General features: G+C 39.4%; 1 protein-coding gene and 1 pseudogene across 2 annotated transcripts; one reads left to right on the top strand and one right to left on the bottom strand.

The window, feature by feature from the left end:
* On the bottom strand, nucleotides 1-24,216 carry LOC147262284 (basic helix-loop-helix ARNT-like protein 2). 2 transcript variants are annotated; one of them, XM_086201015.1, is made up of 17 exons: nucleotides 23,967-24,216; nucleotides 16,741-16,852; nucleotides 16,587-16,625; nucleotides 16,465-16,506; nucleotides 16,119-16,279; nucleotides 15,965-16,047; nucleotides 15,775-15,867; nucleotides 13,457-13,574; nucleotides 13,150-13,293; nucleotides 9,155-9,389; nucleotides 8,605-8,711; nucleotides 7,858-8,008; nucleotides 7,547-7,602; nucleotides 7,332-7,443; nucleotides 7,009-7,099; nucleotides 6,635-6,731; nucleotides 1-4,523 (listed from the first exon to the last, which is right to left on the bottom strand). In XM_086201015.1, exons 1-17 carry the CDS (start codon nucleotides 24,010-24,012, stop codon nucleotides 4,366-4,368), a joined length of 1,845 nt encoding a protein of 614 aa, XP_086057141.1. In that variant the 5' UTR covers nucleotides 24,013-24,216; the 3' UTR covers nucleotides 1-4,365. The 2 variants fall into 2 exon arrangements, with proteins under 2 accessions (XP_086057141.1, XP_086057142.1); XM_086201016.1 differs by lacking the exon at nucleotides 23,967-24,216 and adding an exon at nucleotides 19,172-19,228.
* On the top strand, nucleotides 4,898-6,166 carry LOC147262285 (uncharacterized; annotated as a pseudogene).
* Nucleotides 24,217-26,167: the final 1,951 nt, after the last annotated feature.

Below are 26,167 nucleotides of genomic sequence, written 5' to 3'. Positions count from 1 at the left end.
TCCTTGTATTTAGCCTGTATACCAAAACCTGGAGGACTTTACAGACTCATTCCAGGATTATTACCCTCATTACAAACACTCGTGCCTCAAAACGAACAATTTCAACGTCGCGTTATTTGGTAATTTGCGTCAGCAAATGTTCTATTCCAAATCAGTCGATCAAAATATAAGCAAAGTGTTATGAATCAAGTAAAAAAAAAAGTTCGAAAAAAAATGAAGTCATTTACTGAAAAGGGGTTTTACTTTCAGTCTTCAAACTCAATTCCCTGTTACAGCAGAAACATCAACAACAATTTGCACATACAATTTTCAGACATTATGCCATTTTAGAGCAGGGTATGTTCAATATGCTTTAGTGCCCATTTTAAACGACACTGATGGCAACAGCAATATTACCCAGTACCAACAGCTTTGCATTTATAGCCACAGAAAGCGCATAACAGTTGATATTCATCTAAACCACATTCACAACAACATGTGTTAAAAGCAACACAATCACATTATGCTTTCAAGATTCAAGGAACCAGTGATATAACCAGAGTTTACATGTGCTGAATGAAGGCCAGTCACTGGGTTTTAAAAGTAAAATCCACCCTCACATACTCTTACATTGTGAATATTCATCTACATTACATTTCAGGGGACATTTTTTTGTGGTGCATTGTGGTTTACTTTTTTCTTTTGTACTTTGCATAAGCCCACACACCTGAGATAAAAGTCATAAGCCTGTTGAATTTGAAGATATTATCATGGACAAATAAATTTGAAAGTGCAGTTATTAATTTAGCCATGCCCTTTCCTTAAATTTCAGGCCTTCGTGTGGGTACTGAGGGTGTAGAAATTGGTTTCTGCTACTTGATGGATTTTCAGCTCCCTTTTCAATTTGCACTGCAGGATCATGATTTTTTTTTCTCATTATAAGTTCAAACAATTGGCCAAGGGAAAGAGTAAACATTTCTCGAAATAAGACGCACTGTCTCAGAACAAGTCTCTATCATTCTGATTGTTATTTGTCATATGTCCAGTGAGATGCTACAAACTCTAATATTCATGGTAATATTTTGAGTTTTTGCACTGAAATATGAAAGTTTGCTTGCGATGTTTTAAATTAACATATTTAGTAGTTGAACTGTATAATAGTACATTGGCTTATCTTCATTTGTCCAGTTTGTTCCCAAAAAGTAAAACACAAAACTACACAGTACTGCACTGACTGTCCCCCAATATCTTTTTTTTTTTTTTTTTTTAAACAATGTTGAAACCTTCAGGGTGGAGTTTTCTTTCACACAAGGCTGTTTTGGTAATGGGACATTCAGAAATACACAGACATTGTATAAAAGAAGCAGACATATCCATTTATGGCCTTGAGCTCTTTTTTCAATACAGCATGATGTTCATTTTGTTAAATAATGTCCCATTTAGGGTTAAAAAAACAAGTGCAGCGTACAGTTCATGGTCTGACTACCTCGCAATATACCCTTCAAACCCCAGTCACAGTGGCTATGTCCGCTTCTTATATACAGTCTCTGAAAACACATGAGCTCAAAAACGTATCTCCTTAAAAACACAAAAACTATGGCTAATAGTGTGTTCATGAACGACTACGAAGTAGAAAAGTTTCAACATCCGAGGTGGGAGAACACACTGGATGCCGGTCAAACTGAGAATATCCCAGTAGATAAGTATGATGTTTGAGAGCTCTGAGAGGTGAGCTGCTATCATTTGTGCAAAAAGATGAGACATATACATTTTTCATGCACAAATCAGTCACTTTGTTGTTAACTTTGATCCGATTCATTAACGCGGTTGACGTAATGTCAAATATGCCCCTAAGCAACTTATGCAAATTTCTCATTGTCGCATTGCTAGTTTTCGTGAGGCTTACGAAATGTTAGCCTTCTGGCTAGCTTCTTAATGTTACTTAACTGTAAATACTGTCTACTGACATGGCTTTTGTGCTTAGTTTCACCCCGCTTAACTTAGATGTGTGATTACAAGGTCGCTCACTTTGTCAGTTTTCCGTAGGTTATTCTGACAACAGAAATGGTGCAGGTATGGAATCAACCACGTTTTCAGTTTGCTGTCATGACGTGAATACTCAGAGCTGGGAGATGCAACATTTCCAAACGGGAACTTTCTAGATTCCAAGCTGCCTGAACCCATCATTATTTTTTTTCAAATACAGTAAAAAGGAGGGCAACGGAGGCAAAAGTGACATAAGACATGACACAATAATATTGAACATTTTTCCTTCTAAAAACATTGTGGTTTGTCCCTTGACATTATAAAACATTCTCCAAACCATTCAGGCTGGATTCTCTATATCTCTCCCATGTTAATGTGGATGACCCTCACAGAACTGTTTGGAGCAGTAAGTATGTGATATGTACACAGTATAGGCAGACTAGGGCTCAGTCTTTAGTGCACATTCAATATGAAAACAAACATTTGACAAACTTAATGGAAAGACCTCCAAGTTTAGACCCCCCTCCATTCAAAATGATCTTTAAATAGTTCTTTAACTTGTTAACAGCTGTGGTTCTCCATTCAAGGCTGTTTTTCACATTTCTGTGCTGAAGGGCAGTTTCTCCTTCCATGAGAAGTCTGTGTATAGCTGTCACAAATATTAAGAAATTATGTAAGCGGTTCAAGAAAACAAATTGCATGACGTGGACTTTTTAACGACAGACCAATTGGAAAGGATGATTTCAGATTGCAGTTCTGCAGATGCTTTCTTGTACTTTTACATCTCAGCTAATGTGAACTGTAAACAGTCCCAAGGGAAACCTTTATCCGTGAAGCTAATTGCCTTCATAGATTTGGTGACACTTGCGCTCTGTATATTAGCTGTCCAGTCATTTAAATTTAGGTGTAAAAACTTGGTCCCAATGTATTTGTGATGGTAGCTGAATCCTTTGACATGTGTTAAAGGACTCATGAAATATAGCTATTAAATTTAAGAAGACAATCAATGTATCCTAGGGTGCCGCAGGAATGAGTTGTAAGACACTGATGAAAGTTAGCATCGTTGAACATTTGGATCCCTCGTCTGAAAGTCAAAGGGATTTTTGAGTAGTATTTTTGGTTTAATGCCTGAAATAAGGTCTGTGGTTAACTCCCACTAAAGATATTTTAAGATTATCTTCCTCCATGGCACAATATACATCAGTAACTACCACATGTCAATTTCAAAGCTTTTTATGGGTCTTCAAAACGGCAGTTGCTAAGAAGTTAAATATATATACATATATATGTATATATACTTTAGTTTAGTTTATAGTTTTGAACTTCTTAAGATTGCATTATGCTTTAAATAACTAAAAGTGGTGTTCATTTGTGAAGATTATCCCATTGGCTTTTGGCCAAGGGAACCCATGGGATTCTAACTTTCGGGTCGGCCAACAGAAAATTAGTCATCCTTACGACACTTTTGTTAGCTGCACATTTATGTTCTGATCAATTGATGATTCTACACCGGTGGAATTGCATGAAAGTTCTTTGACTGTAACAGTTTTGAAAATACCAGGTTTTATGCCTGAAATTATGTCTAAACCTGATTAGAATCAGTCAAATTTTTTTAATATGTTTAATATTCCAGCATATGTGGTTTGTTAAGCAGCATTAACTTGAATTTTGATATTCAAAATGACAGTTTGCCAGGACCAGTAGTGGTGGTGAGTGGGTGGGCTGAGAGGCCTGAAGCATCTCCATATTTGCATATCCACAGAGTTCGGAACCCTTCAGCGGTGAAGAGGGGATAGATGTGATTTGTCAGTATTCATCAGCCAAACTAGAAATCAATTTCACAGGAGTTAAAAGGTTTATGGAGGTAACCGTTTAAAAACAGAATTTGAAAAAATCTAACATTCAGACAACATTATAAAAAAAAAAAAAAATGTAAGTCACCACTGGGTGCTGCAGCTTTTGCAAAAAATCATGTTGCAGCACCGCATGTAGCATGAGTCTGATTCTCCTCCAGAACTTGGTCACTCAAAGGGGACAGGAGGTGCCATGGTGAATAGAGATCTTTCCATCATCTAAAGTCTCGGTTTAAGCCCCTTTATGAATGTGTCTCTGAGGAAGACACTGAACGCTAAATGCTTCAGGGTCACTTTAACCTCACGTTCTTTTAGGTGAAAGCCCTGGGCCCAGCAGGGTAATCATGGTCATACCATTTTAAAATAGCTCGTTATCCTCCCGGCTTGCTAAAGAACATCTTGTTGAACCCTTTGGGGAATGCCCAGTGGGTTCCATTGTGCATGGCTGCAGCAGTCAATCACAGAAGGAACAATAAGGGGTGCAAGTTCTTGGCAAAAAAAACCAGCACAAGCATAAGTGAGAGGGGCTAAAAGGTCTGTTCCCTCTCTAGAAAGGCCAATGTAAGTCCTCAAACTCCCCCGATTGACCCATGTTTACATCCGTCTCCAGTAAACTCATGATGACAGCCATGGCTGCCTCGTCGCTGCTGAAGCTGCTCAGGCCGGGCACCACCATACTGTCGAAGTCCAGCTGGGACGGATCACCTGGATGAGACAGGGCGAGACGAAACAAGAATTCAGAGAAAGATACCCGGGTGGAAACTCCTCCCGTGTGTTCAGACTGAACAGGTATTTATTGTTTTCAAATGACTATAAAACACCTGTGATTAAATAGTACATCATATAAGATCAATGGTACCGGGTGGTGGGGTAAGAGTTCTCTCTCAGAAATTAAACTGTTTGGATAGAATCAAGTCCAACAACATAAACGATGGGACTCATACTGGGTCTCAGTAGTTGAGGGATGCTGCTCAGATTTCAACTTCTAAGTATGAGGGAAAGGAGCTGGTTTACCATCTTGTTTTTACATTCTGTTGTCTTCCTCTTCAGCCCCCTGAAATATATCCAATTGTTGCGGCATGCTACGTCTGGGTCAGCTCGGACATCGCAAGTGCATTTCCATTCTGTGTCAGAATGAGGCGGCCTGTCAGCATTATAAATAAAGTTTGAACCCGCTCTCCTGACATTATGCTATTCATAAGCTGTCTCACTTGGCTCTCCATCACCACAGGTCACACTGATGTCACGGCCCATTCATTCTTTATCTCTTCTCAACATTTAATTCCTAAATATTCATGATCCTAAATGTTTTCCTCATTTCACATTTTCCAACTTCCACCAGATCGATGTCCAATCTAAGTTAGTCTCTACAACATAACATGAAATTGGACTTTGCTTGGAGAATTTTGCCCTCGTTCTGCCTCGAGCTGCTCCATCCTATCCTCATTTCAACTGTTTGACATTTGTCATCCAGTCTATTGAATTTTTGTTACGTAATTTGTCGATAAAATATTTTCATTTGCAGTCCTCATTTACTGTCCCCATTTCATGAAGCATATTATCAAGATTTGTAGTTTCACCTGCAAACTTGATATCTTTTTTCAGCAATATATATGTATATAAGTATGTGTGTGTGTGTGTGTGTGTGTGTGTGTGTGTGTGTGTGTGTGTGGCCATCAAGCCGAGCCATCAACATGTTCTCACTGCCAGTCATGAGCACAAGAGCAGGCCCTAAACACAAGTGCCATAGAGGCCAAGGTCTACCACACCAGATCACACCCAAGCTCCAGGCTGTGTAAGGATGCCCCTGAAACAGTCCAACAAATAGTAGCCAAGTGTAAGAGTCTAAGCGCAAAAGTGTACATTGAGAGCACAACCAAGTGGTGAGGATAGTGTACAGACACATCTGCACCTAGTATGGAGTACAAGTACCCAAATCCCAATGGAACATACCACCAAAAGTGGTTGAGAACAACAGGGCTTAGGTGCTGTGGGACCTCAGCTTCCAGACTGACAAACAGCTACTGGCGAACCAACCAGACATAGTAGTGGTGGACAAACAGCAGAGGAGGGCAGTAGTGACAGATGTGGTGATACCAGCCAACGACAACATCAGGAAGAGGGAACACAAGAAGGTTGAGAAGTACCAGGGGTTAAAAGAACAGCTAGAACGGATGTGGAAGGTCAAGACTGATGTGGTCTCTATGGCAGGAGGAAAACTCGGGGCGGTGACCCCTAAACTGAGAGAGTGACTCCAGCAGATTCCAGAAACAACACCTGAAAACTCAGTTCAGAAGAGCGCAGTCCTAGGAACATTTAAGATACTAAATAAATTCCTCAACCTCCCTATATATATACATACACACACACACACACACACACATATATATATGTATATGTATATATATACATATACATGCCCTGTAAGTATACCAGCTGCACCTCCTTCTACAAAGTAAACACAGACAATATTCTTCCAGAGAATAAAAGTAGTGGTGGGCTGGAGAGGATTTTCCTATTTCAAACTGGGCCACTGCATGCTTAAGTTTGGTAATGGCTGCTGTAGGTTTCTAATCCAAGAAAACAATACAAACCTGTTGGTGGTTTGTGACATTTACAAAGGCATCTTTATCATGTTTGCCTTCTTGCTGCGTCAGATAGGCATGCAGTTAAATATGAAAGTTGAACATTTAACTCATTAAGTTTTCCTATAATCCACTGATGCTGAAGTGTTTGAGCTGCATTTTTTTCCCTCCTGGCCTAAACAACAGAAGTATTTTAATGCCCTGGATTTATAATGATCCCATTCACAATACCTGCACTTTCCGATGTGGCACTGCTGGGGCCCACTTCCGTCCTTGAGTCAGACTGGGACTGTGATGAACTGCCTGCTGCCTCCTCTCTGCTGGATGGCTAGAACAAGTCATTTACAGTTAGAACACTGGGCAGAACCCTTGGAAACCCTTTGGTTTTCTGAATATTTTGTTTTTCTATGAGAGGAGCAAATCCATCTTACTTGACATTCACAAACACTGTAAGACTGCATAACAAAGCTCAAAATATTTATTTGCTTCTAGGGAAAGTTTTAGAATAAAAGTCAAAATACTTGTTGCTGTGAAAGATTGTGAAAAGTGGCATGAAAATACCACACATCATCAAAAATGCACTGCAATCACAAAGACATACTCACACTCCTACTGGTTTGCGGGGAAACCAGCGGACATTTTTCCTGGGCTGCACCAAACGGACTGGAAATACCACTAGATGGAGAAGAGTTCACCCTGCCCAGAAACAGGTAAGATTAGACAACGTTAACCAGACGGGATTCATAAAGAAAAAAAATATTTTTTTTAAACAGTTTTTAAATGATCTGTAACTAAAATGCACAATTTAACAGGCAAATTAATTCGTCTCAGTTGGCGCTACAAATGAGGAGCCGCTAGCTAAGTTTTCACTAACACCAGAAAATAACCATTTCCATGTAGTTTTACAATTTATTCACACATGATGCACCTGTAGGATTCTGTGAGCTCATTTGCAATATTTGTCCCTATGCTGCCTGCGTAGATCATTGTGTCCACACCGCTTGTGAGGCCTGGAATTATGGGCAATTGCTTTGTTTCTTCTGTGAGAGAAGAGGGACAACGAAAACAATCTGATCAGCCTTCACATTTTGTTTGGAGTGAAACACTTAAGTCTTTGTAACTACGTAAGAGTGTGTCTCTTACCCTGAAGTGTGTTTGAGCTGCCTGCCTCTTCTTCATCTTTTGTGGAACCAGGCCCCCTGTTGGTGTAAAGTAGTATTAATGCTCCTATGTTTGTGTGTCAATGGTATTTTAAAGCTGTGCAGCATGGAACAAAAGTCAGCATATTGCATTAGATGAACATCAGATGTTTTGGACAATCGCATTCAAGTAGATTATGTGTTAGTGTAGTTGTAGACGACACAGACCCCATCTCAATAGTAAAATGAGAGACAAAATGAATGGTAAGTACTTGACAAACTGAAGCACTTTTTCCTGAATGCGCAGATACTTACGAGACAACTCTGTTTAAAGACACGATGAACTCAACTTCTTTGGTCCAAGGATTTGTAAAACTAAACCACTGACTTTGGAGTGAAACGTAGGAGCCGTGTTTTGCTTTGAACTTGTAGTTCTGTGTCTCAACCTTCTCTTTGCTGTGAAGAACTGCAACGAGATCGGACACACGTGTCGCAGCATAAAAAAATAAATAAATAAATAAAAAACAACAGTTGCAAAATGGTCAATGTCCTTAACGTCACAACAAAACAAGCAGTACATGCCTCTGTGTGGCAGAGCTAAGGGCAGCTCATATTAACGGTACGTTCATAAACAGGACACAATATCTCAGAACACCTTGAGGTACAATTTGGCATAAATGTCCAATTTGGACTTAAAGATGAGCTGGAAAGATTTTGATGGACAAAGGCCAAGGTCGTGTCCTTCCAATTCTCATGATATTTCAGAAATACTTTGACAGTAATTCATTACATTTGGTACAAACGTCTGTACATATAATTATTTATTTTATGGCAAGCATAGATAGTACTGTAAGGTACTATTATTGAACAAGTTAGGCTTTTTTTTTTTTTAACAAATTCTTATGGAACAATATTAACTATTCAGGCAAAACTAAACATTTTAATTACAGTAAGGCACACATATATTTTTGACTTTAGAAACACAATTTATATCAAATGAGTTACATGTTTCAATAGGAAATGAATTAAAAGTTGCCAGCTGCAGTAGCTGTGCTCCATCACCTTGCCTGTGTTTTTCTGCGAGGTGCTGTAGATCATCCTGGTGGAAGTATTCATAACACGACGTGCCCAAAACTTCTTGTGGTAGGTAGCCGATGACTGTCGTGGCTCTGGGAACAAGAGGATCAACAGGGAGTTTGGCTCTACTAGTTTTCTTTGTCTCTCTCACTGCTTCTCAGGATTGCAAGCGTCAAACAGGAAGTGAGTGAAGGTGCCTTGAACATCTTCACATGTAACATTCACCAGTCACACATACGGGAAATTTATTCATGAAATAATTCACCGTACTTTGGAGGTGAAATTACTTCCCAAAAAATGAGAGGGTATTTTCAAGTGATGTCATCAAGATGCACAGCTCCCTCTGAGAAACAACGGCAAAAACAGAAAGGATTATCTCCACTGACAGTGAACTGACAAACGCATGCTCAGAGGGCCTCGTCCCCACATCACGCCCCTGCTCTTCCTTTCTTAGCTGAACTTTGCGCTCATAACAACTCCATGACGGAAAAGGTCAACGGTGCATCTGAATGTAGAAAGAATCAGGGAAACTCACTGTTGGTCTACAAAAGTGAACTTGCCGTCGATCGCACAGCGGGTGACAAATTCAGTGGGCTTGACGTTAATGTCTTTGGTAGCCTGATGGGAGAGGTGGGCTTGGGTGCGGCATACGGTCACCAGGCAGGTTAGGTGAGAGGCCTCCTTTTCTGTGTCGCTCTCTGCGTCTAGCTGGGTGCTCGGCCAACTCCGCATGTATCCAGTGCAGTGGAGGGTACAGTACCTGGAAGAGTCTGTGGGCAGAAATCAGACCAGTTTGTAAATGTGATATTATTGTTTTTAAAGTTGCATATATTGCTGCACTGTAGAGTCAAGACGCCATCGAAATTTGATCGATAGTAAAACAAGGCTACATATATCACCTAGAAAATAATATGATCTCCATCCATCAAAGAAAATAATACCATCTACGTCCATAAAAACTTAATGAGAATTGGACTGCACCTCCATGGACATTGGGCCTCATTCCTGAAATATTCTTACACACAAAGTAGTTCTTACAGACCTAATTACTTTTTCGGTCCTCAGTTTGGTCCTACAAACTGCAAGCAAGGGCTGATAGATATTTGTATCGATGTGATATTTGATATTTGTAACTCTTCTTGTGACTGTCAACCACCAAGGCTGCAAAGACTTAAATATCTTTTTTAAAAAGTAACAATGGATGTCAGAATCCAAGTGTTAAAAAGGAGGCTTTGCTTCTTGTCTGTAAGACTGAATTAAGGGCAAATAAACCATGTTACAGTGCATAAAAATTAAAAATTTGTGCAACATTTCAAGAAAGGGCCTGATATCAGCACTGATCAGGGACCTTGTTTACCTAATGTTTTATTTAGTCTTTAATGTACGTGGCAAACAAAAAACTCTTCAAGTGTTACAGCAACATGAAAGATTCTTGTCAATAGACAGAAACTGTTCCATGCCCTCAAATAAGACGATTTTTTTTACTGTATAGCAAACTCGTTTCAGAATCATTGCTAGAACTGCATCTGTTTAAATTTAGCAACATCCTGTTAGTTTGCAAATATGTCCTTCTGTTTTGGGTAAACGCACGTGTATACGCTGGTCAATTGTATATATTTTCATGTAGGCTACACTGAGTATGGGTGCAATGCTTGTATAAGAACGGATGGGTGTCAGCGTAAAGATGTGCATACATACATAAACAGCATTTGCATTTTATTTTATTTTTTTATTAAGGTCAGCCATTCCCTGAAGTAGCTTGGTTGGTGTGTTTGGCAAACATTCCTCACACAAGAGTAAAACCTTTATTAGTATTTATGAGTGTTCCCCTCATGAGTTCATAACAACCAGGGCAGCGCTAAAGAAAAATTAGAATATTAAAATTTCAATGCACCACGTAGACAGAAACACAAACATGATTCGGCCGGGTGCGTAAATATTCAGCTGTTTTTAATGAAAGCTTTTAGCCGGTAACATTTGCTCAATAAATTGCAGGGATAACAGGATGGCAGGGCAAATTAATTGTTGTTAATTGTTGTTTGAGCGTCTTTTGTTTGTGTTCGTTACAAAAATAAAAGGAGTATCACTCATACTTTAAAATAAATGACTTGTTAACTAGATGACCTTAATGATAAATAAAAATGAAAAAATTCATCACTAAGTGTATTTTTATTTGTATAGAATCAGTTGAAATATATTATTATTGCAATCCCTTTGCCTCAAATACGGAACACTCCAAATTCTTCCAGATACAGAAGGCCTGGATACAAAGCCTTCTTGGATAGAAGCAAAGATTCTTCATGACATAACCATCTAGACAAGTCAAACATCTGTTGACGGAATCAAGGATAATTCTGATGGAATTCCAAAAGAATGGAAAATCTACATTTGTGATTTGTTTTATTTGTTGTGTTGAAATTTACTGAGTGAGTCAAGTAGATCTTTTCATGTATATTACTTTTTACGTTCCATAAAAAATCATGTTGTTTATTATAGTGGGAATGTTTTTTAATAGAAATGAATAAGAAACTTTTACCTTGGGAGGATCTAATGGGAAAAAAAATCATGGGAGCTACAGTTACACCTCGAAGCCTCGCTTGTATTCTATGTTGCAGCTGCTACAGTTTGCCACTGAGTGGCGCTGCAATTCCTGTTTCTTTCATCAAATTAGATTCACAATATGTGTCGTTTTTGACCACCTTCTAACTTTGTGGTTATACAATGCTGTAACAATGACCCACTTCCTGTGCTCCCTCCACAATAAATCAAACTGACCCACATTGCACAAAGCTGCGAAAAGGAAACTTGTGGTGTATTTGGGCAACAGAGATCTCTTGAATGTGCCATCATGGCAAAGAACACAGCTTTACTATTTGCAGAAAGACTTTCCTTTTAATCTTTACCATGAGCCATGGATTAGGACATAACAAATTAAACAGGTGGAGGGCCAGGCAGCATTTCTCTCCAACACATTCACCCCTTCATTTCGTCCTTGTGAGCCTTGGATGGTCATACAATTTCCACTACATTCATTTGTTTTCCACTGGCTGCCTTAACACTGACTTCATTTCCTAGAAACACATTTCCGTATTATACTGGAGAACTTGAGCTCCTCAAGTCCAGAACTCAACATCACTGTATATAGAGAGCTGAGTTGTTCCGTCTTTTCCAGGAAAATTCAGACAGTCAGATCCTGGTGTCCTCAGGAGATTGCGCTATACAGAGAAAAATGATAAATAGCTTCTACCCAGGCAAGATGGGGGTGGGAACGGGTCACTGAGTTCCTCTGTGTTTATTTCTATTCTGTCTAGGAACATGCTGTCGATTCTACAAGTGAACTACTCACTCCTGTTTAACTGGAGTCTTTAGAATATAAAATCATACGGCAACTTCAGCAATCGGGTCAATTTAAAAAATATGAAAACGGTAAAAGTGACGGTGGCAACAATGACAATGACTGTCATTGTTTCACAGATGCTGATCTTTAATTTATCCCATCTGTCTGGCGGACCAAATACAGTAAGACTGGGACTCATTTGGGCAATAGAATCATGGTTTTGTCCCTGTCTTTGATAACATGCAGAGTGCAAAACCTTCCTTCCCCAAAACTGAAACCTCGTTGCAAATCTGATACGCTGATGTCAGAATTTGTTATCTGACAAGCTTTAGCTGCTTCCCTCCATCATTGGCCTCTCTACCAGCTGTGCAGGTATCAGCTGATTAATTATGTCCAGACATATTCATTCAGGTGTAGAAAAAACCTGCAGGTTTTTTTTTGCTACTGTTTGCCTTTGTTATATCTGTCTTTAAACAATACCCCAAATCATAATTTATAAGTCAGTAAGGGGAGTCCAGTGGCATGGCAGCATAATTGCTTATTAACTTATTCACAAATTCTGAAACTGTATTTTGAAATTGAATATACCAGCTTTTTTGGGGGAAATATACTTCCTTGCCATCCTGCCTAGAGCCAGACAATAAGATAGATACCCTTCTCTCCTCTGTGTTTGTATTTGGGAGCTGAGACTCACGGAAACCAGGTAACCGCTAATTAGCTTAGCACAATGAATGGTAGTGGGTGGGAGGCATTAGGTGTTAGCTTCCTCGTAAGTCGTAAAAAAACATTTTTCTCCAAAACGGAATTTTCCTGCATTAATATAGCTAGGGGTGGTGCATAAAAATGGCTTTTAAACAATTTAAAGTGATGAGATAATGTAATTTTAGAATCAGACACATAGCTGGAACTACTTTATTGACTATGATGTCACTCCTCAAAACCACTGCTGGAATTTCGCCCAACAAAACCAAATGTTAGGGCACACAAACCAAGCCCGTATCTATTTGATGATTTTTAAAAGAGGTATGCCAACACTTCCCTTCCACCAACATTCATTGTGCTACGCAATGAATGTGTTGAATGTTGTAAGATATTGTTGATGTTGAATTAATGGGTTGTGGTCAGTTGTGGTTAAATTATATATATAAAAAACACTTCTTCAAAAAAATACATCATTCCAAATTCTCACCCACCTTTCTTTTTGGAAGTGCTAGGCAATTTATCCTTGTGCTTCCCTGCTACCCGACTGTGCTTCATGCGGCAGAAGAACGATCGCCTAGCCCCGGTGGACAAATGGGTTGTCATGACAGGAGAATCTGGCTGAACCTGGACGCCAGCTGACAAAAAGAGAAAAAAATCTTTTTTGCAATCTTTATCGGACCGATTGTCTTTCAGCTCAAATCTGATTCTGGCTGTTCATCTGTTGACATGAACTTTTCTACACTTGTTTACAGGTTTCATTCCAGTGGCAGTTGTAACCTGCCATATCAACAGACTTACTTGCAGCATCAATGAGGTGTTGACGAGGGTATGACTCAGAGGATGACAGCTGTTCCTTCACCTTGTTGATATCTTTGGGGTGGATGAAATCGAACAAACTCTGTCCCGTAAGCTCCACCTGTGAACACAAATGACACAAAAACACTTCAGTCTTCTTTTTTCTACGTGTGTGTTTTGCAAACAATCCACATCCTGTAAGGGAATTACTACAGCATAAAACTGGTTTGGTCATGGTTTAGTGCCAAACTCCCAAAAGTCATCTTTCTCTGGAGGCATTTTTCGCCTGTCTCATCAAATCTCCATTCCACTCTGTTTGCTTACAATCTGTCCCAAAGATGGAAAATGTGGTATGTTTATTATTTGAGACCCAGAGTGCTAAGAATTGACTCACAGAAAACATTTAAAAGCTGACTTTCATCAAAATTTCATCAGTGCATGAGCAAAATATGCCTCACAATTCTGTTTCCCATACAAAAAACCCCAACAGACCGTTCTGTCCAATCAGCATAAAGCTATCCCAATTGACAACCCGTCAACGATCTTTGCTTCCTTTAGAAAAAAAGAGATACACTTCAGTTTTATTTTTAAGTAAGTTTAGTATATTTCCCAAGTATAGATGGTACTTTTCATCTCGCTATGTCACCAATTTTTATCGGAAAACTACACTAGTTATTGCAGCTGTCGTAACTGCCTTGCAAATCAGTGGGTACATCCATCCGTCCATTTTCTTCCACTTATCCTGTTAAGGGTAGCGGGGGGGGGGGGGGGGGGGGGGGCTGGAGCCTATCCCAGCAGCTTTCCAGCAAGAGGTTGAGGGTTCACCTTGGACGGGTTGCTGACAAGGCCAACACATATAGACGGTCAATTTAGAGTATCAATCAGCCTCGTCCCCTCTTGATGTCTTTGGACTGTGGGAGGAAGCTGGAGTACCTGGAGAGAACCCACACAGGCACAGGGAGAACATGCAGACTCCACACAGACCAGGCCGGGACTCAAACCCAGAACCTTTTTGCTATGAGGCCACAGTGCTAACCACTGCACCATCGTGTCGCCCTTCAGTGGGTACAGTACTGTGCAATGAGTAAACCTCCCTCACTGAAACAATTTAGGTGTTTTTTTTTATCAATATAAGTTGAATAAACAACAGGATGAAAGCAAGTCATTTTCCAGAGAAGTCGAAATTCAGAGCTCTTTTTTTGTCTTCATATCATTTTCTTTATCTCTTGTATCTCTCTTGGAAATAAAGGTTTGCAAGGACATTGACAAAGTTTTTCCAGAAAACACTAAGGTTTTAAGGGTCATTTACAAAAATCCTATAGGCTTTTTTAGGTATAAATGGGTTAAGACGTGTTAGCAAGAGATGCAGGCCCACAAGGATTTTAGCTTGCTTGATAACCCACCCACATCCCCCCTACTGTGGTCCTGAAAGGACAGTGCATGTTTTCATGTAGGTTACATAAACGCTCTGTAAATTGCAATCCACGACTAAAGGAACGGAAGAGACGTTTCTTTTTCATAGGGATAATTAAATCGAAATGTTATTATTTATTCATGTGTTTCATTACATTTTCAGGCAACATTTTATTGTATAACACCCTAAAATGTTGACTAATAATATAATGAAACACATGAATAAATAAATAACATTTCGGTTTAATTATGCATATGAAATAGAAACTTCTCTTCCATTTCTTTAGTCAACATTTTATCATATGACACCCTAAAATGTTAGAAAAAAATATAGACAAAAGTTTCTACCTCATTTTTACATTCTACTTCAGCACAATTTAGCGAATGAATGTTCACAGTGGTATGTAACACGGTCGCCCAGTAGAAGCTGTTTAAACGAGGACGTTTTCAGTGGATAACTGGCTTGTGATTGGATGAGCCATCTGTCCATCACAGGCTAAATTAAACCAATCAGATCAATGAGCTGACATAAAAGCTGAAGCCAATTGGTCGAGGAATAAAAAAATATCTTCAGTGGTGTTCTTTGCTCTTCTTTCAAAAAAGAAATTCTCTCGCATTCTGCTATAACCGATGATGTGGCAAAATCTAAGCTAACCTACACAGGAGCCGCCATCGTTGTTTCCCATGAACAGTCTCCGACGTCACACCTAAACCACGCCTGTATCTTCTTAACGGACACTGATTGGTTCACACCACAGGTGGTTCAGACACAAACACATAACTTGACGCAATGGTTTTTCGCATGACCTTTTGACATTGTGATGCCGCAAATCCAACTGCACTGCTTTCCAAAATTCACAACTGATTAGAACAGCAAAATTATTATTTGTTGTTATATGTTAACACACCCGACTTAAGTTGAGGATCTTGTAGACGGACTCTGAGCTAAAGAGGATTTTCGCCCGGTCACAACTGACGACCAACAGGAAACCATCTGCAGCCTGGTAAGCAGAGAGATATATGGATTAATATACAGACAGATAGACGATGGACCCGTTGATCATGTGGCACCTGTTGTGTTTGTGCACGAGCGCCTACCCTGAGCAGGAGGGGCCTGAGGTCTTCATGAGGCAAGATGGAAGGCTTGTAGGTGGTGTTGGCGAAGGCGCAGCTCGTCCCAGCTGAAATAACAGGAGACACCCGTTTTTAGATGAACAGACATTCATGTGATTCAAAATACCTTAAAGATTACCTTTAAGTGCTTTCAGGTGCTGTACAGCCTTCCGCAGCACAGTGAGTTTGTCGAGTTTACGAGGCAAGGGCTGGCAGGCGGGGATCATGGCAGACAACTCATCGATGAGATTATTCATTTTATCTCGTCGTCGTTTCTCAATCTGGCGATGGGGTTCCCTGCTGCATTGAATGAACAGATTTTGCGTATATTTCGCAATTTGAAAAAAAATGTTCTGTAATAAATAATAAAATAATTCCAACATTGATAAAGGAATTGTGGTTTACAAAAAGCAGTCACACCAAATAAAATTAAAGCCTTCTCAAGCAACAGATGGAGCAGTAATTTAATAGAAAAGTAGACTTACCTGAGGCATTTCACTTTGACTTGCTGATCCTCTCCTTCAGATCTGGAAATAAGAAAACTCAAATCTAGATTATCTGGTCTTTGATTGCATAAAATTACATGTTAAACCCAAGAATCCAGTACCGGCTGAGGTCTTCATCCATTTGGAAATTGAGGCTTTCCCTGAAAGATCAAACAAACATATTTGGGAGATGTGTACCATTTCATACAACATAGGAAAAAACAAACTCCTTTATTTACTCAAGTGAAATTTCAGAGAATGATCTTGTTTACTTACTGCACTTGGTTATCTGACCTCTCCTCCACATCTCCCTTACGCTTCCTTGGCAACTCAGTAGCTGGCAGCGAAGAGCTGGGTTGGCTTGGCCCTTCCTCCTCTGCATTGGTATCTGATACACGGAAACAGTCTGGTAACACGTCGACCGTGAGATCGCTACTGCACCAGCTTGTGAACTTAATGATATAAAGAAAAACAGAAGTCTGGCTAGACTCAGCTGTGCTTAATGAGCACTGATAATAAAGAACAGCAAGGAGTAGATGGGACATAGAGGCTTCTAACGTGCACTGTTAATTCCTTGAGACAAATTTACCAAAGGAAAATAGATCATTGTCTGAACTTAGATATTTACATTTAAATGACCAGGTGAATGAAGTCATTGACATGCACAAAAATCAGAAAAATTGTGCATCTTCAGGTATCTCGGAGTCATACCTGACAACACCAACGATTTTGTGTGGTATTGGCCAAAAATATAATCTCTATAAACAAATTCTGCTTATAAATTCTGAATTTGTTGGTAAGAGAGAAGATGTTGCAACAGGGAAGGTCCTGATTTCTGATGTCCGTTTGAAAAGCTTTGAACAATCATGTTTCAGCAGACCTCGGTTGTTTCCACGTAAGCAGTCTGCAGAGTGCAAAAGAGATGGAACACTGGCCAAAATAAAAGGAAAATATCTGTAGTCTGATAATTTACTCTTACTTTTAGCTTTTTATATATATATATATATATATATATATATATATATATATATATATATATATATATATATATGTATGTATGTATGTATGTGTGTGTGTGTGTGTGTGTGTGTGTGTCAGATTGTAAACTGGCTACTTTTGAAACAATCTGCTTGCATTTGCCATCTTACAACTCCAAACAAACATCTCAAGTTGCTAGTCTGCTTAGTTTTTGTTGTTGTTTTTGTTGTTAGATTTTGATGGTCAAAAGGTCACCTTCACCTCACATAAATGCAATATTTCTGGAAAGCCTTGAGGGATTCTCTCAAATTTAGCAGTAACGTCCACCTGGACTCAATGTTGAATTGAAAAGATCTGGTGGTCAAAGGTCAAGGTCACTATATTTCTAACAATCTAATCAATGTTAAATGTGAATCACATCTGGATATATAATATTGAAATTTAAATACTTGCCTTAAATCTAATAAAATATTCTTATTTATTTTACAATCACCTATGCCGTAGCCTATGTAGTTCAGATTAAAATGGAGCTAATAGAATTGGTTTGTGTATTTTTAAAGGGTACACATTTTTTAGGTCATGCTTTTTAAACACATTTGTTTAATTTGGAATACATTTAAGAACAGATTTAGGACCTAAACATCAATCAATATTTGAATTCGTTTGAATTTTGAAATGCCCAGCTTTTTTTTGAATAATAGTCAAAATGAATCAATCTGTCGGAAGCACTGCGAAACAATCATTTTTAAAGGCTGATATCTCACTCAGGAATGCTCCTCGAACAGTGGAAAAGGGCATTAGCTATTTATAAAATGTGCCAAATACGTCTTCAGAGCAGAGCTTTTATAATTCTGTGTCATCTTCTGCCAAACCAACACACACACTCTCACACACATGCAGAGAGACTTGGCGTAGTCCTGCTTAGTTGTCATCTGTTTCCAAGCGAAGACGTGCTGCACTGGCTTAAGGCCACCATAGAACGGCGCCAAACCCCCAATTATCCTGTGAGTTAGTCAGGCTGAGAGGCACGTGAGGGAAAATTGGGTTTGGGCTATCATGTTACCTAACGTTTATATAATGCTGTAACACTGACCTACTTCCCTCTCAGGACATATTTTAAATCATGACATCCACTTTGGAAAAGAAGTGTTGATAAGAGTGAAAGAAGCTTTTCTGTTGACCACAACTGACCCATATTCTCCCACTGGACTTTCATTCCAGGAGGAAAAGTAATTCATGATAATAAACCCATGGGTTTATGCCGGTCACATGTAAAAGGTAGGGACACACTATTTTACAGTTTAAAATGAACATACATTTTTTGCAAACCTTTGTTCATCGATGGTTATTTAAAGATTCCTGGAAGGAAACCCTTAAGTCATGGGCATCTGCAAGCTATCGACAATTTCCAATATACAAAGCCTTACATAAACACACAGTCAGTTATATTAACATAATTTTCTTAAAACCTCCAGAGGACTTTAGTGGGTCATCACTGACGCAAAAGTGGAATGTGGGAGCTTGCCGACACTCTTTTCCACCCACCACAACCCTTCACTGCTGTTGCTGCACAACACGCCACCTCCTACGTCACTAATACACAACACGGATACGCACACACACGCACCCTCTAAATTTTCCTCTTTCCTTGTATGTCATGGTTTTCCTTGGATACCTGGGTCAGCCCTGCCAGCTGAGTTTAAAAGCGCCATCTAGAAAGGGACAGTACCTGCTCTGTGCGTCGCTAAGAGACATGTAAACACTCTGAGACACACGTGCCAAAAGCTCCTCACGAGACAGCTGACGAGGGGCCAAGCCTGCAGGCGGCAATGACATACCTTATTATCAAAACCCGGAAACAAAGACCAAGCCACCTCCCCCCAATGTTACAGATGCATAGGAGTGTAACAAACTTTGTGCAAGCAGGAGGGATATGACCTACATGCTTTATCTTTTCGAAAATTTTCATCCCAAATGAAAAACTTCAAGTAATTTGGAGGTGGAAAATAGAGTATAGATGACCTGGTTTTAATCACACATGACACAAAGGACTCAATACAATACACATCAACCAAAATAGTACAATACAAAACATGGACCACAAACTTGGAGGCACAATTGTTTCCTGGTACAAGCTAACTTCACTGGATAAGACTAGAACTAAGATGTTTGCCTACAGTAGGATCAAATTTATTTGATCAATTCCTTAACCCAGATAGATAAGGATTTACTTTTAAATCTTTGCTGCGCAATCATACTGAACAGCTTTAAAATAAGAAATTGATATGTGAACACAGCAATCATCATCAAAATCAAACAAAGGTTGTTTTTTTATCATGATTAAAATACAGGTTGTTGTTGTTTTTTTTAAATATATACCCCAAAACAATTTGCATTCAAAACTTTTTCTTTTGTCTTAAAACTCTCAAATCCCACCCACGAGACTAGACAGCAAGCTAAGCATTAGTTTTGGATTCAAATGTATACATTAAAAACACAAATTTTACTTTTAATTAAATATAATTTTCATTGGGCTGCACGGTGGTGCAGTGGTTAGCACTGTTGCCCCAAAGCAAGAAGGTTTCGGGTTCACGTCCCAGCTCGGGCAGGGGATCTTTCTGAGTGGAGTTTGTATGTTGTGCCTGTGTGGGTTCTCTCCAGGTACTCTGGCTTCCTCCCACCATCCAAAGACATGCAATTGGAGACTAGGCTACTTGGATACTCTAAATTGACTGTAGGTGTGAATGGTTGTTTGTCTTTGTATGTTAGCCCTGCGATGGACCTGTCCAGGGTGAACCCCACCTCTCGCCCGTTGACACTGGGATAGGCTCCAGCTCCCCTGCGACCCTTAATGTAGGAATAAGTGGAAGACAATGGATATTTTTCATTTTCAAATCCATCAACAGAGTCAGAAACACTGACCTTGATGCTTTTCTTCATCCATTAGTAGCACCTGTTCACACCGTCCTCATGTGTCTTTGGATGTTCCTGCTCTATTGTCACTGCACCTCTATTTATCACTCACAATCAGTATCACATAACCTCACTCTTAACTTTTACACTCCTTCCTTGTCGGCTTGGCTCAACACTTCCATGTCCAGCAACAAAAACACGCCCAGCTGTTGATGTCTTTGGTGAAGTTTTCAGTGAATTTGAAATGTCGGTAGTAACAGCGATGCAAGTTTGGCAGGCACATAGCATTAATCAGTTACGGTTTTGATGTTTTAAAAAAAATTTTTATGGGCACTAAAATGTCATGATAACGTATTTGTCAACAGATCACCAGTTAAAAAATATAAAATCTAGACTTAAGTGCTTCTTATGTGCAAGATATTGCTATTCATTCACTACCGAGAGTAGTAGGAGTTTTACAGTAGTTGTAGGAGGAGTAAATGTTAATGTAGTAGCATAGCTTTAGTGATATTAGCAAAGTAATACGCTCCAAAAAAAAAAACTTTAATTACATCTATTTTGGCAATGCATTTCAAAAAATAGTACTCGATTTAAAAAAAGCACAAAGGCTAGTTATGAAACTTGAAAAAAATATATATTATAAAATAATAGATAAATAAAAAGTGCACCAGTATAAACACAAGTCACTTTTGAGCGTAGTTTTAGAATTAGCAACGACATGAGTGGTCTTTAGATAACAGCAAGTGTAGCTAAGATTTTGGGAAGCAGTTTTTTGGGGGGGTTTTAGAATAATCATTAACTCTCTGAAACTACATAATTTTATGATATTTGTGCAAACACATCCATGGCGATAAAGTTATTTGGGCAACACTGTATACAAGTCTCTTTCATGTAGCTGCGCAAAACAACACAATCAAGTTAAATATTTCTTAATGACTTTTCATCTCAATTAGAGCTCCTCTTTGCTTTGGAAAGTACAACCATGGGTGTTGAGCCTTTAATGGATGCAGTGAATGTAAGCCTTAAACCCCACAGTTAGAGTACAGTATGTTCCGGGTTATTCCTGGGTGTGTGACCTACAATTCAAGCAACTTACTATTTGCGTGGGTTCAGGATGTTAGAGAGTTTTTTTTTTCCTTAAGTATTTTCTGTTGAACTGCATTTAGAGTCCAAGACAAGAATTGTAATAACCAAGGCAGTTTAACCAGATGCATGCTATGTGCTGGGAATTTTTGGAAGAAGGTTAGATGCTAAAAAGAAACAGAAATATTCTTACAAACATATATACATACATATGCATATACATGTACTGTATATATACACACACACATTCACAGTTTATAATGTGTAATATTTGAACATTTCATTTGTAATGCTGAAAATTACCTGCTAATGAGGCTTTTGTTGAAATGTTACATTTACAGTAAAAGCCTGTTTTAGAGGCATAGCAGGAGGTATAATTGTTAGAGCCCTGTAACTACTGGACTTACCAAATATTTCATGAGATTTTCTTTTTTTTTTGACAGTGAATTGAATTCTAAAAAATGTACAACTTCACTAAAACAAGAAATTAGTTCCTTCACTTAAACAAAAGTTAAAATTCCATTTGTTTATTGAGCTAACACACACACACACACACACACACACACACACACACACACACACACACACACACACACACACACACACACGTTTGTTCCGTATCAAGAAACTATCAAAAGCTGTGTATTTACTTACACAATATTATCATCAACAAGCTGATACTTCTGAGTGATTTAAACATGAATGGACAGTGGAGGGGTGATTATATTGTGTGTTTGTGTGTTTTAATGTATGAGAGAAACAGCAAAGAGAACACAGAACATACCTTAAAGGCTCACACTGTATGCTAATTTTACATTTCACAAATATGATGATTATTTCATATAACCAATCATAATTAATTATTAGATGATTTTATTTGTGATTGCAGAGTAAAACACAACAAAACTTTGGTCGGCAGCAAACCACTTCAGTTAGAAGCATATTCCATACAAAGTCAATATAAATCATACGTAGCCATATTTACTATTCCCATTTCACTGTGAATCGTCACAGTCAGATAAAATACGAAAGATAAAAGCAGTTATAAATATAAACATATTTTACTAGCCATGGGCTGCCAAAAGGCACCCAGGGACTTATAGCACCGTAAAATTCTACTGAAAATTATCGTTTGTGGTGTTGATAAATGAGAGATGCATGAAATGTCCCTCCTTTTGAATTTTTTTTTTTACATAATTTGATCAGGTGGCAGAGTCACACTGATATTGTGGATGATGTGCAAGATGCCGGTTTGGCGCAACCGAAGTAAGAAAGAAATGGAGAGACATCAGGACACAGACAAAACATCTAAATAACACAATATGTATTTGCTAATGGCTCCCAGCCCACCATTAAACTCTCCAAGAGAAAAAGTTAGGGTGTCTTTTCACTTATCCATCAAGCTCATAGTTGAGGTGTGTGTCTGATATTAGATAATTCATATGCAACATTTACGCCTTCATTTAAGCTTCTGTTTGGTCCTGTTTGCAATATGTGTGTGTGTGTGTGTGTGTCTGTGTGTGTGTAGATATAGATATATAGATATAGATAGATTTTTTTTTTTGCTTTATTATTCCTTGTTACTCAAAAAAAATATTTTAGCGCTTTCGAGTCTGTCATTGAATGATTGTTCCAATTATTTCACTGGGAGTTTATCTGTTCCCTTGGGCATTATTATTTCTGAGAATATTGAATTACCGGCCTCACAAGTTTGGCGTGACTGCAGTGGTCTGGCTCTGAGGATGCAGGGGGCTTCTGTCTCCACCTGCTGGCCGATGAAAGCAGTGCTGCTCCAGTGATCTACTGACCCAGTTTGGAGATGGAGAGAATACGCACCGCCAAGTCTTGCGAAACCACGTGACCAACTAAGCTACTCCGGGGAGGTTTTGGTAAAGGTTAAGCAAATTAAAACAATTCGGCAGGTAAGGGGGGGGGGCTGTTTCCATGGTTGCCCAACTGTAACTAAAAATATGTGTTAAAATAAAATATATCGTGGATAAACGTCGCCATAGTAACAGTCACGTGCTTCCTACGGAGTATGTTCATCCACGGAATGGTACAATCCCCCACCCACCTCATTCCCCGTGCGCATCCTCCGGCCAGAGACGAGCACGTAGTACGGAATAATGAATGGACAAGCTGCTAGCATGCTCGCGACACGGCCAGTGTTAACAATCAACCGGCGTTTGAAGGTTTAGGCGCGGCAGGACAGCAAGTAGAAGTCTGTCACTGGTGCTGCAGTTGGCACTGGGCTATTTTAGCAAGAAATCTAGCTTACTTCATGCTTCTCCGTTCGACTAAAAAAATGTCTTGGCAGTCGCCAGTGCCTTTAGTCACTCTTAATGCTACATGAAAAAAGTTGTCTTATATAAAACTAACAACAAACCTTCTACTCTCGTGCTGAAACGCTGCAACCTATCTAACTACTTCCTGCTGTTTTATCAAGCCATCGGAGGCTAACGAAGCAATTAAAATGCTCGTAAAAGTAGCAAACAGAATAACAGTTCGTGTTGCGTTCATGCTCCTACCTGTTGGTCTGTCCGCCGTAGTCTCGTCACAGTCCCCGTCCAACATGCCTTACTAGAGCCGGTGGCCGGTGGAGGCTACGGAGCACGGCGGTGCATGTGGAGCCACCGGCTGTAGTAGTAATAAAGTACAGGCGAGGAGAGGAGGGAACTGCGGAGAGCCGGCAACTTGTATAATTGACTTCATTTTTCCCCCCCCTACACCCTCCCCCTGCTGCATTTTTTTCGTTACAAAGGAGGCGCAGGCAGACGAGGGGGGGCAGAAGCGTGAGTGACGGGAGAGACCGGAATACCCGTGTCCTTGAGGAAACAAGGAAAAGACAGAAGGACTTGTCTGCCTCCTCCTTCGTCGCCTTTTTGGTTCATTCATGCCTGTTTACTTGACAGCCAACGCCGTGTTCCTGGAGCGCCACTCCTTGTAGTTCCTGGCTGTAATGAATAATCATCCTTATAAAACTAATAAGAACATAGTCCACGTTTCTCTGGATATTTTCAGAATGCGAAATCATTTTTGGTCATAGTATTTCAGGATTTTCAGGCCAATCTTCCATTAGAATAAATCGCCATCTCTAATCGAAAACTGCTTATGACACACACCCAACATATACATGTCTTGCATTTATTTTAATATTCTATTTTTTTTGTAGGTTTGTGTGATGGTCCGTCTAAAAGCAGATATCGCGTGTGATTGCATTTCCAATTCCCCAAAAAAATCACGTGAGCCTGCTATCGCTGGCAGCCCAGCTTTGACGTTACCGGTAAATGATTGATACCTCATTCATTTTTGTGACCTGAAAAATGCGTGTCACAAAACTGACTTTGCTTCTCTTGCTCTCCTCCCGAAAAGAGTGACGACAGAGAAGACGTCTCACTCTGCCTTCATTTCGTGGCACGTAACCCGTATTGTTTCAAATAGGAGTTTCAAGTCGTTTACCGCTCTGGATTGCGTGTCTACTCTGTACATGATTTCTTCCTCCTCAAAGACGAGGAATGGTGTAAACTGATAAGGCGGAGCTACATTCTGTGACTGACAAGTGGCTGCAAGGCGACCTTAGAGTTGGTAGCATGCATATCCTTGATGTTGAGTGTGATCAAACAGCTCTGAACTTGATTTGAAGTGTTGAAAGTTTGTAGAACTTTAACCCGTTCACGGGGGAATTTCAGGTCACAAGTTTGATTTCCATTCTTTTCAGGTTAAATATTTACTACAGAGGTTTACAAAGTGAGGTGGGGGCCTCCCCATAGGGCTCCAAATAGTTTCTGAGTACAGACGCCACCCTTATAATTAATATTTTGTTGGTCCTTGTTCATGATTATATTAGTTTGTAAAGACAACAGGACAATTACTGTGTCATCTTGAGATAATGAGATAAACGAAACCATAACCTTAGGACTCATGCTCTGTTGTCTTAGATAAAGAGATGAATTAATCGATATTCTCAAGACAACTGAATCAACAGAATATAATGAATTAAAGGTATGGCTTTCCTTGGTCACCATAAACAAGAGTAGAAAAATATAGTAAATTTGGAGAAGCTGTTACTTTTTTCAACTTTCCATCCATCCATCGTCATCTTCCGCTTATTCCTACACATTAAGAGTCGCGGGTCCCAGCGTCAACGGGCGAGAGGCGGGGTACACCCTGGACAGGTCACCAGTCCATCGCAGGGCCAACATAGAGAGACAAACAACCATTTGAGTATTCAAATAGCCTAATTAGCATGTTTTTGGATGGTGGGAAGAAGCCGGAGTACCCGGAGAGAACCACCATCCAAAAACATGCAAACTCCACACAGAAAGATCCCATGCCTGCACTGGGACTCGAACCCAGAATCTTCTTGCTGTGAGGCCACAGTGCTAACCACTGCACCATCATACAGCCTTCTCAACTTTCTAAGACTCACAAATTGATAACTTGATAATGATTATGGTCTTGAATAACATAGTTGAGGTTAGATTGTTAAAAAAAAAATCATCTCTGACTTATTTTCCAACATACATCAAAAACATGTTACTATGTATAACTGAAAAATATCACAAAATTGCAACAACAACAAAAAAAATGTGGCCAACAGCAGCATTCTTGGAAAAAATGAGGCTTCTATCAGTTTCATTAATACTTTTTTTAATTTCATCTTAAGCTGAATCATTAAAAATATCCCGAGAGCTAAAACTATCTGTGCTTCACTAAACACATCCATAAC

Source organism: Aulostomus chinensis, chromosome 4, assembly GCF_037954235.1.
Source record: "Aulostomus chinensis isolate RoL2024-O1b breed Wild chromosome 4, RoL_Achi_v1.0, whole genome shotgun sequence".
In the NCBI taxonomy this organism is placed as follows: domain Eukaryota; kingdom Metazoa; phylum Chordata; class Actinopteri; order Syngnathiformes; family Aulostomidae; genus Aulostomus; species Aulostomus chinensis.
Note: the sequence above shows the minus strand (reverse complement) of the source record. Positions and strands in the feature narration are given on the sequence as shown.

Bases quoted from the DNA above. Each gene is read 5' to 3' on its own strand.
- LOC147262284 (XM_086201015.1), bottom strand. From the start codon at position 24,012: ATGTTGGACGGGGACTGTGACGAGACTACGGCGGACAGACCAACAG. The intron at 16,507-16,586 runs GTACTGGATTCT...TCTTATTTCCAG, and splicing joins ATGGATGAAGACCTCAGCCG to ATCTGAAGGAGAGGATCAGC. The intron at 6,732-7,008 runs GTGAGTATGTCT...GACTTGTTCTAG, and splicing joins CCCCGCAAACCAGTAGGAGT to CCATCCAGCAGAGAGGAGGC.